This window comes from Belonocnema kinseyi, chromosome 7 (genome assembly GCF_010883055.1).
Source record: "Belonocnema kinseyi isolate 2016_QV_RU_SX_M_011 chromosome 7, B_treatae_v1, whole genome shotgun sequence".
In the NCBI taxonomy this organism is placed as follows: Eukaryota; Metazoa; Arthropoda; class Insecta; order Hymenoptera; family Cynipidae; genus Belonocnema; species Belonocnema kinseyi.
This window is the reverse complement of record NC_046663.1, coordinates 80,198,493-80,210,252: the sequence shown is the minus strand read 5'-3', so window position 1 is coordinate 80,210,252 and position 11,760 is coordinate 80,198,493. Positions and strand designations below refer to the sequence as shown.

Genomic DNA, 11,760 nt, shown 5'->3' with positions numbered 1-11,760 from the left:
CCCCCCCCAATATGTCACGATTTGTCACGCTTGACAAGAACCCCAAGATCCTATACGAAACTTCATTAATTTTAGGAAATGTCGATTCGTTTCTCTGCTGACTTTAAATCAATTGACTTTAAAAGATTTCAAAAGACTTTGTGGTAAATTAAAATTTATTCAAGTTACGTTGGATTATTGTTTCTCAAGTTAGCATTTTGTAAACATCAACAAAAATATTACATTTTTTTGGATTTGGATACTGGAACTTTTAATTATGCTAATTTTGCATTTTTAACTACTTTGAAAAAGGCCTGAGAAGTAAGTTAAAAAACATTACACGTAAAATGATAGTTCTTGCGTTGAAACAAACATAATTTTATAAAAAATACAGAGAAAAAAATGTTAATAAATATCCCATTGACCAAATAAAAAAAAAACACATTATTTCTGTTGGTATTTAAAAAAAATTCTAACTTGATCAAAAAATAAATTTTTCTAGAATTTAACTTTATATTATTATTTGTTATCGAAAAATGTATACATATCACACATTCGCAATAATTTTTGAACCCATAGAAACCATTTTTAATTTGTGAAACGTTAAAAACATTCAACCCTTCTGGTTTAATTTGTCAAACGTTAAAAACATTCAACCCTTCTGTTTTAATTTGATTTTTTTGTTTTTAATTATTTTGTTTTTATTCTGTTTTATTAATTATTCTGCTTTTAATTATTACATTTTTGAAAACGTTACGTGACATTTCTTTAACCTCGCCCATCGTAACAGGACCATAAGTGCTCCTCTTGAAACCTCTCTTATCCCCAGAAACGTTACGTAGCATATGGATTACCCCTTGACCTCATGTGACTTTATGTGAATTCATCTGACGTCAGGTGACTGTGTGTAGATTAAAGTAACTTTATCTGTTTCAGGAGATTTCAAGAGAATTGAAGTGACTTCAAGAAACTTCAAATATTTCAGATTTCATTACGACTGTACACCTGCGAGTTCGCGAACTTTCAACCCCTTGAATTGCATCAAAAACGTTGAAGAAAATTTACATAGAATACATTAAGATTTTTCAACGTTGTGTTTCTCTTCTTTGCAAAGCTTTGGATCCTAGTTCGGATTACAATGAATGATACTTTGGGATTTAGTGTGACGGCATTCTTTCAAGATTAGCGAGACATCTGCAAGATAAACGGGGCTTCAGCATTCGAAGACAGAAAAGAAGAAGAAAGGGAAAAAGGAGAGATCAAAACGATCCTTTGCCGAATCGCGATCGTGATGCGTAGAGTCGTGATTTAAGAGCTTTATCTGTCGCGCCTTATCGCGTGCGACTGATAAGAAGTCGGCGGTTACGACCTGGAAGCTACCGAGAAGAGAATGGAAGAAGGCAAGATGGTGAGAATGGTCCAAAATAAGGAGAGAGGGTAGAGAAGAAAGAGAGAGGGGGTTCGTGCGACATTGGGAGGGGGATGCCCACGGCGACGCTCGACGTCGCGGGATGCGGAGGTGCGAACCTGACGCGAATTCGAAAGGCGACCAGTCGCTGTTCGCGCGCCGTCGAGGTCGCGGCTACTGAGCATAAGGAAAGAAGTTTTAAGCGCGCGCGCGCTCCCCTTTGAGGTAAAGTGTCGCACGTGTGAACGAGCTAATTTCTTTTCCCACTGAATCCTCGATGAATACACCTTAATTCTCAGTAAATAATCAAGAAAATTTATAATTAAACCAAGAACAAACAAAAAGTTAAACAAATCAAATATTATTTAAACATACGAAATATCAATTAAAATAAAGTGTAATAAAAAAACTCCTGTAATCTGTTATTCAAGTGGTTCGTGAAACATGCCAGCGGTTGGAGTTTGTCCCGCGGAATTAATTAAGTGCACGTACATCGTACAAACAAAAATTATTTTTCGCTGCAATGCGACACCGACTGGGGTTGATTTTTAATTAGGTATTGCCAATCAGGAACTGATTTTTACTGTGATTGGAAACTCATTGGTTTTCATGTATGCTACATGTTGTATGGTTTCACGCTGGAATGCGGAAGTATTAGATCGAGCACTGGAGAATGTTGGCATCTCCGATTTTTCAGAGGTACTTCCTACATGCTACACTACAATTTCGACATCATAAAATATTCGGAAGCACAACTGAATGGAATAAACGTGCGACCTATAACTTATCGCATAAAAACGACAGTCCTCAAAAGTACGCCAATTCGGTGTTTGTTTGAGTTCCAACAAAAATTGGAGACCGAAGAACTAGAATGCATCAATGTTCATGTTACAGTTTTACACTTGAAGTATTTTAATTTGAAGAATCAATCGTTTTTCTACCACGGGAATATTATGCGGTGAACATGTGTTCGGATTCTTCGATTTTTAAGTTGCAGCGTTCGTTCCTGTTAATGCTTCGCCATGCGTTGCAAATCGTGTGTAATTACGAGGATCTTGCACGTTTCTTGCCACAAACTCATATTTACATGAGCTTATGTAATGTTATCGTGGTGCGGGATGTTCCCCTGTGGAATACAGATTCTTCCAACATCCAACCACTATAACCAAACTAACGAGAAAGTAGACAATAACATTGTGATACGGGCTTTTTAACGTTAACTTTCCAAACCTGTATATGGAATTGTTTTCGGTTCATATTATATGATAGAAAAAAGAAAGATTTTTGATCAAATGTATCAAGTTAAATATTGGAATTTTCCAGGGCACTGTGAAATACTGCAAGTCTTTGCACAATGAAAAAATAGTTGACATCTACTAAAGAAGATGTGGATCTAGTTGTAATTTTCAATGTACAGTTATGTAGTTGTCAACTGATTCTTCAATGTGCAACGCTGAGCTCCACTTTTCAATTTAGTGTGTGCTTTAATTACAAATTCAATAAGTAAATGAGGCTCATTTTAAACTAAATTTAATCAATGAGTTTGCTCGAACATTTACTTTTCCTTCAAGATGAATCGACTGAATATGCTGAACCGTAAAGCGAGAATTGAAGATCCAATATCTAAAAGTTAGGATGCGTTAATAGTTTAGCAAGTCGACGTAAGTATGGATAAAGAAAATTATAAGAAAATGGGCCACAGGCATCTTCACGATGCCCGTTATCTTGAGATGTTTGAAACTGTAGGAAAAGTCGAATACCTTTCGCAGGGATTACTGCCAAGTGTAAAGTCAGGGCGATAAGCAGGTGCGATAAGAGCGAACATACGTTATACGCTCCACAGAAGGGTGAAACGACAAAAGGTGCACCAAGATAAAAGACCGATCCGACAAAGTAGCCGCGACCTATGTATTTTCCAATGACATCTCATGAAATCTGGTTCATTCGTATAGGGAATTGGGTGAATAAAATACGCCCGATAACGTATTATCAAAGCTTCTTCTCTATCCATCGCATCGGTGTTGTGACTTACTAAAATAAATCATAGCACGGTTTTTTTTTTTAAAACCATTAATTTAAAATTCGAAATGAAGCTGTGACAGCTAGGTCTTTCATTCCTATTTTTGAAGCCCCAAAGGACTCGTGGACAAACAGTAAACAAATTTTTATAAATAACACAGATTTACTATTGTAAAATCATAAAAAGAAGAAAACTCATTTGTGATAAGTTCAATATGATAATCTACAAATCAACAACTCAAATATCCCTAAACAAACGAAACAAAATCAACGCAATTATCGGGATCTGATGTTTGGCATTCAAGCATTTATGGATATCCGTTAACGAGGAATAAATCAGGCTGGTGGAATGTTAATCAAGAAAACGTTCAGCAGTCACAGTTGAAAATTAGCCCAACATAAAGTAATATATGTACTGGCAGTTGGCTTTGTACACTTTCTCATCAAATTTTTCAATTTCTTCACATTTTTAACTCTCGAAACCTTTTCCCTTTCACCGAAAAAACTCCAAGCCAAACTCAAATCGATCGTCCGGAATAGAATTTTTGCCTGTCAACGTGTGGCAGTTTGAAAAATTACATTCTACTTGTTCCGATGAGTCATTTTAAAAGAAGTGTTCACGTGAAGAAGAACGAGAAGGTGCAATTTGCGAGAAGAAAGGGAGGGAAAATAAGGAGGACCTAAGTTATTAGCTCTTTAATGGCATGTCCCTCACTCTTTAATTTGTTTTTTTTTCTTTGTTTTCAACTGCACTCACAGAAAAAAGTTTATTAGATGCAGATGAAACTGGTTTGAATCAAACAAATCTTCAATTTGATATAAAAACGATTTATTTTATTTCAATGCAGCCACCAAAAATGTTAAAGCCCAATCTTTCAGGGCTGAAACTCCTGGATTCGAAGAATTTAAAATTGAAAATAAAAATGTTTCAAATTTTAGCAACATTGAAATAAAACATTCAGCCCTGGGTAATCACAGATTGGAAGCCTTCGAATAAATTTAATTCTAAAAGCACTTGAATAGGAGGCAGGAGCTATTTAAAGAATTTTAAAGCCTTCAAAATTAATTGTACTAGAATTAGAAAACTCAAAGCTGAAATAATGTTCAAATCCGAATCACTTACAATATTCTTTCGAACTAAAAGTTAATTAAATGGAACTGTTTTAATTCTAAAGTTTTGAAAATTAAACAATTTTAACACAACGAATTCATAATCCAAAATTTAAGCTTCTGCTGGATTTAACAATTTTTAAAAAACATTTTAAACTGTTCTTAAACATGTAACACTTAAACTTGAAATTAAAAGAGTATGAGACTTAAAATCTAACAAATTAAAATTCAAGCTTTCAAAACTTTATAATTTTAAATTTTAGGCTCTAAAATTATTATTTATTAAACATTCTAAGCTCAATAAAAACAATTAACACATGCTATTTAAAACAATTGGTTGAATTTCTAAAAACTCATCACATTTTTGGAGAAAAAATAAATTCAATACCATTTAGACGGTTCAGAAATGAAATATTATAAATTAAGCTTTAAAAATGGACTTGTTCTAAAAACGTGAATTGGAATCGTATAACTGAAATCTGCAATCAACTATAATCGTTAAATTGTGCCAAATTTTTAAAAATTATTATTTAAAACGATCGAATTTGAGATTTTCTGATTATGATTGGTTAATTTATTAATTTTCTCACGCTGTTTAATTTATAAAACTTCAATTGAAACTATACCATTTTTGAAGTTGTAGTTTTTAAAAAATATTTAATTTTGAAGTGAACCACAATTCGATTGCTCAATTACAATATGCTATCAAGTTGGGGTAAGCCCTTACAAAGAATCTGGTTCAGTCGTTCTGTATATGGAATCAAGTATATTTTTACGGTCTGATTTTTTGGAATAAAGTTAAAAATGATACTGTTTGCAGGACGTACAAAATAAATAACGAATTTTTTCACAGTAGTAAGCATTGCATAAAAATTTTTTAAAAATATTTTTACTTAATTTCCCATACAAAACTGAAACCTGATTTTTTATACAGACTCGCACGAACTTGATTCTCTATTGTATGGAACAGTCCAATTGTTCAATATTGAAGTCTCAGAATTCAAAATGGTTTAATTCTGCAGATTTAAGTCTGAAATTGTATAAAACATCTTTTCGAATATTTACCATTTTTAAACACGGCCTTAAATTACCTCTTCATGGAAAAATTTCCTCATAAATATTAGGATGCTACTGAATAGAGTTTGACACTTAAAAAGCGCGTTGAAAGTTCGAGAAGAATTATCGGTTAAGTGGATGCGGGATTTTGCGGTGGTAAACAGCGACAACGTCGCTGTCATCGGAAATGAGCTATTATTCTTAATATCACAATATAATATTCCTCAACAATTACAAGGTAGGGTCTCGATTAAACGAGATCCGTAGCGATAATTTTCTCGATTCGAGCGCCGCTTGCGGCTTGCCCGTCGAGCTCGTTAAGTTAATCAAGGTACGGGGCTCGTAAAACTTTGCACGCCCTCGAGAGAATTTCATTCTCTCGTCGTCGGAGAGTCGAAGAAGGAAGCCGGATAATGAAAAGCAGGAGAATGGAGACATTGTTCCTAAGCCATAACTTTATGGGAAACACTTTACGACCCTACTACCCCCCCCCCCACGCCCCTTCAAGAGCGTCCTATTCGCCGATTCATTTTGCACTTATACGCGGAATTCGTCATTTTTACTGAACCGCGACTTTCAGTCACTTTACTAATCCTTGATTGTTAAGAAGTTAGAATTACAATTATTCATTCAAGTAAGATAACGCCTGTCTAAAAGCAGTTAAACCTTGATAATTAAACTTACTACTTAAGTGTACAAATTTAAGCACTCAATGTGGAACCCTTTTGAATTTTAAACTATTAATATTGAAGTTTAAAAACCGTTTCCATTCCAAAATTTTTCATGCACACGCTCAATAATGTACACGTATGCAATGGTCGCTTTTGACACTCTTCAAGTGAGCTATTTCAAACTAAATGCTGATAAACTGCAAAATTTGTAATTCTAAACTTTTATAAATTTAACAATTCAAATATTTCTCGGTAAAAATATAAATCCGCGCTATCATCTCTAGTGATCCAAATTAAAACAAATCCTCGCTTTCAACAAAAATTAATAAAAATTACAAAAATTAAACATGTCCCTTATACCATTCAGCACAAAATTCAAAATATAAAGTTTCCCCGTCTTTCATCTAAATAACAAAAATACCGAATTTGCTCCCATACATTCAATCAGAATGTTAAAAAGAAAAAATGTGCCTCTTCCAATTAAAACAAACAATTACTAACCAAAATTTCCTCTATTTCAATTCGATAAAAATATAAGATGTCTCTGCCAATTCAACAAAAACTAAAATTTTCTCATTTCAAACTTAATTATAATGTTGAAAATGCAACATTTTCCCGCCTTTAACTGAATAAAAATGTAAAGAATCAAGTTTCTCTTCCAATCCGGAAAAAAATTACATACACAAATTTCTTCCTTTTGTTTTAAAACTAGAATAGCGAAATGCAAATAATTTTTTCTTACATACATTTTTTTAAATTGAATTATTTTAATTTACAAATCTTTTAAAGTTATTAATAATTCAGTTATTATTTATACATAAAAATTCAACGCTCCTACTAATGAATTGAAATTTTTTCAATTCGGACTTTAAAATTTTAACGATTTAAGGCTTTCTATTTAAAAAAATTTAATTTCAAATTGTTTAGTTTTGAAATTTTGATTCGTAATTGATAATTTTTAATGAATAGTAAATTATTGCTACTAAGGCTTTCGAATTAAAACAATTCGGCTTCCAAAATAAAAATCTGCAAATTGCGTAATTTTGAACAGATTCAGAATCTTATTGTAAAACTAATGATTAATACATTTTTCCGAACTAACATTCAATTTAAAAAATTTTAAATTAATTTACATTTATAATTAATCAACTCAAAACGTTTTATATCAAAAATTTTCAAATTCAGACGCTTCTAATTTTTATTTATTTAAGTTTTTAAAACAGCATTCTATAATTCTTTAGATTAAGAAATTGAACTGAACATTTGGAAAGGGTTCAAATCGAACCTATTTCAAATTGCATGATAACACGTGATATGGAAATTGTGATATTTCAAGTGGATACAATTTTTTTCGAATAAATGGTCAAATTTCCGGTCAAAAAATAAAATCACTGCTACTTATCTGCCACTCTAATAATTTCAATTCACCCTTGAGGATCTATGCTAATGTAAGAAATTATTATGGGCGGAACAGACGCGACCGACGATCTCGTCGACCTCGTACAGGCCATTATGAGGATTCGTATAGATAGAAAAATGTTGGTACAAGCAAGCAAGCAAGTTCTCAAGGAGTGCGAAATTTCAATAATTAGGAAGTCCGAAGTTCTCGGGTCGGACCGGGAACTTTGACATTCGGCCTCGCACGAGAAACCACCCTTTGCATTAACCAGGCTCACCGCGTCCTTCCGACACTCTGGTCGATCGCCACTTACCGCGGAAAAGGGAGAAAATTCCAGTGTAAACAGTTCAGAGTTAACCACAAGATTTTTATTACTGCAAACTACGTTTCCGTAATTCATTCAGTAAATTTAGTTCGTAGAATATAATTCACAATCAATTACGTTTACAACATACACTACCAAAGAAAGTTATAGCAAGAATCTGAAATGCATCACATAAGTCTTTGAAGTTGTATTGCCTTGAAGTAATAATAAGACTTCAAAGACTGTATGATATATATTTCAGATTTTTGCTACAATTTTCCTAGCTTCTTATTTTTTTTTTAACATCCCAGGTGATATATTCTCTGCAAAGGATCTAAAATATCTCTATTAGGAATCATTTGACGCGTAATTTTAGAAGCTTTCTAATTGAAAAGTCAGTAGTAATTTTTAATAGTACTCGGGCTAATCGTATCGACAATTTCCCTCAGTAGTGTTTTATTCAATTTTAAAGTAACCTTATATTCTTTTTCCTACTATATGCAGTACGTACCTGACGCAAGAACATTTAGAACATTAATTTATTCCCCATAAACTGATATATCCACATAAAAATAAATTGTACCAAAAGACATATAAAAGATTTCGTTTAAGATAAGTAAAGATAAAAGCAGGAGATAAAATTATGCACTTCCCTGATCACACGAGGTCAAGGTTTGCGTAATACCTTTCATCAAAAGCGTGAACTAACGAAAAAAACGGTGCTCTTCAGATGTATGTGTAAATGTACGTATACTTTTCGGTGTTTACGTTCGAATGGAGATTCTTGTCAAAGATTCTAAAGAAGAGAGCACTAGCGTGGATACATGTTCGTGGAAAAACAAACTTCATTTGAATATCTCACGTCACTTGCACTCAAACGCACCTGGTTAGAGTACTAGTGAAACCAGCGAGTTTTTAACCAGCGTTTTCGTTTACACTTTGCATACTTCGTACGTCAAGCACGTGGTGTCGTGAATGCAATTCGTGTGGAAATAAAAGTTTTGCGGGCAATCGAGGAAAGACTTGAAAACTAACTACAACGCAATCTCTTTGAATACTTTAACATTCATCCAAAAGAAATTAATTCTCGTAAAAAATACCTCAAAGAAGTTTAATGAAGTGAAAGAATACATAACAAAAAAGCAGCACCCACAATGAAGATTTAAAAATTAAATTTCTGTCAGATTCAATTAATTGTCATGGATCATTTTAGGTGAAAAAGGGAAATTTTTTCTTTAGCGTGTTTTCTACTAATTTTTGTGCTTTAAACATTTGTTTAGCAAGCTTTGAAAAATCTGTTCAGACTTTTCAGCAATTTCTAATCGCTTAAATTTTCGTTTATGACTCTTAAAAAATGAATAAAAACTTTGTAAAAATACGGAAAAGCGGATTTTTCGAAGTTAAAGAGAGAAAAGGGAGGGCGATCCTTGAAATATTCTCTGCGAAAAATGCAATCGTTGCAGAGTTTGAACAAGTCTACGTAAAATTAAAACATTCATGATCCCGGATAACTAACGAGTGGAAGCAACACATAAATTCTGGCGAAGATCTAGGCCAGCTAAGACAATTTATCGCGGCTAGAAAAACTTTAATGCTGAATCCTCGAGTTTCCAATCCAGTATTCCTTTCATGTCGCCGAAGGAAGGGTCTCCTCACTCGAGAACGTAATACAAAATTACAGCCATTCATTACCAAGCCGTTCTTTATCGGGCGATAGTTATTGATGACGGTCTTACGTTTCAGATGAAAAATATAAATACTTTTACAATTACATTTAATCCAGCTTGATAAAGTAATGTAATTCTTATGTTCAAGTTATCGAGTCCTTGAAAGTAAATAAGAGCCAAACCGTATTTGATGCTGACTTTCTCTTAATTAACGTAACTTTTATAATTTCAGGGTGGACACCAATGCGGAGAAAAATTCATCGCAATGATAGGAGAGTCGGTTTTACGTTCCACGATTTCGTCCAATACAAACGAAACATTAAATGTAGGACTTGGATGAAGCGCGAAGCTCTTTGAAAGAGTCGATCGTGTTCACCGAATACGATAAATTTTAGCTTGGACTAGCGATGAGCGAGAAAAAAACTTGGAACCAGGTTCGAGGCAAAGTGAAACTCATCGACGCGAAAAATGATGGGTTTGTGATTGTGAAGTGTTTTTCCTTGGGTCTTCCGGAGGGGAGTTTATTGACCGATGAGGGCCTTTGAACGACAAAGGGAGGTTGGGGCGGGAAAAAGAAAGCGGTAAAAGAGGGAGTGTAGTGGTGACCTTGGAGAAAAAATGGGAGCCGCGGGACTGGTGCTGGGGAGTGCAATCCTCGGACTATTTTGTACCAGTTTCCCAAAGGGCGCGATGACCATCCCAACCAACAAGTGCGACGCACCTCCACCGTGTACCTGTGACGATCACGGCAGAGTGACCTGCGATTGTAAGGACGAAACCGAGGTACGTAAGCTTTATTAAAGCATCAAAGGAACTGGTATTATATATTTTACAAACGACCCTCAAGTCCTGTAAGCTGTAAGGAACCAGTTCTCTGAACCCTCCACAGTCTACATAGCGCGATTATATTCCACAGGTCTGCTCCACTTCCGCTCGCTTTAAACAACAACGATTTCAGTACAGAGCCATGAAAACTGATATACGATATGACATGCCATTTCCAAGATTCTGAGTACTTTAGACAAAAAATAAATATATGAATAATTAAATTTCTACCGCTGCCTTCTTCTAATCGTAGGAGACAAGCTCCTAATGTGGCACACTCGTATTTAAAGAAACTTTAGCATTCTGAAATAAATCCGAGTACATCATTAAATCCATTTGTGTATTGAATGATGATCAGAATAAGAAATTATACCGTTTGAAGTCATTGTTTCATGTGTATATTAAAAAGTTTAGTAAAGTTATTTGTTTACGTTTTATAGTAATCATTAAAGCGGGACTAAAGCAATAAAAAAATAATATATTTTTTAAACATCAAAACATTAGAATAACATATCAATATAAGTCGGTGTGTATGTGTGTTTGTTTATGTGTGTGTGTCACGAGAAAAGGTAACTAACGCGGAAAATATCGCAAATCTGTTTTTGGTCTCTATCGATAGTTTCGGAGTTACTCTATGTAGCAAAAAAAATCAGAAAAAATTTTGAAGCATTATTTATAACTATAAAATAGCTTATTAGATTAAATATACTATTAAATATACTATTAAATATATTATTGAATATACTTTTATATTTATGCTTTATGGTTATTTCTTTACTAGGAAACGACTACTCTCGGCGAGAAAACTATAGGCATCTGCCTTTGAAGCTTAACACCTCAGTCAAAAAAAAACGCTAGCGCAACAAAACAAACAGTCATTTGAAAGCTGAAAGTATTCTACGTTAATGAGCTTGAAGACGTTTATGCACAAAAAATTTTGTGCTTAGTAGACTGAAAAATGTAAAAAAAAAGTAAGGATTTTAGGGTACATTGAAGAACAGTCAAGTTTAGAGCATTATTTCTTACACAAGAGGCGATGGGAAAAATTTCAAAAAAATTCACGAATATGAGGAAAACCGTTGTGAACCAGTTGCAGTTGAGAAATTTAAAAAATAATAAAAATTGTTGCTTAAAAGTACAAAAATGTGCAACTATATTATCTTCAGTTCTAATACAGATATTAAAGCGATTCCAACTGCAAACTGTAATGGATAGACTCTGTATTTATTTTCAATCACCCGGAAGAATGTGTTCGTCTCATTTTTTGTGAAAATCGCAATATTATTAGATTTTTTTTTGTTGGAAAACAAGTGACAGAAAGC

The 11,760-nt window shown here is 33.7% G+C and overlaps 2 protein-coding genes across 4 annotated transcripts in view; one reads left to right on the top strand and one right to left on the bottom strand.

The window, feature by feature from the left end:
• LOC117176117 (E3 ubiquitin-protein ligase MYCBP2) overlaps window positions 1-11,760 on the bottom strand; it is a 608,404-nt gene that overhangs the window by 493,960 nt on the left and 102,684 nt on the right. The window lies entirely within an intron of this gene.
• Window positions 1,523-11,760, top strand: part of LOC117176119 — a 21,393-nt gene continuing 11,155 nt past the window's right edge. Inside the window, exons 1-2 of one of the 3 annotated variants that reach the window (XM_033366177.1) lie at window positions 1,523-1,612; window positions 9,846-10,396. In XM_033366177.1, coding sequence (XP_033222068.1) covers window positions 10,232-10,396 — 165 coding nt within the window. In that variant the 5' untranslated portion in view covers window positions 1,523-1,612; window positions 9,846-10,231. Of the gene's footprint in view, window positions 1,613-1,799; window positions 1,876-1,958; window positions 2,087-9,845; window positions 10,397-11,760 lie in introns of those variants that run through there. The other 2 variants (XM_033366179.1, XM_033366178.1) reach the window with 2 other exon arrangements.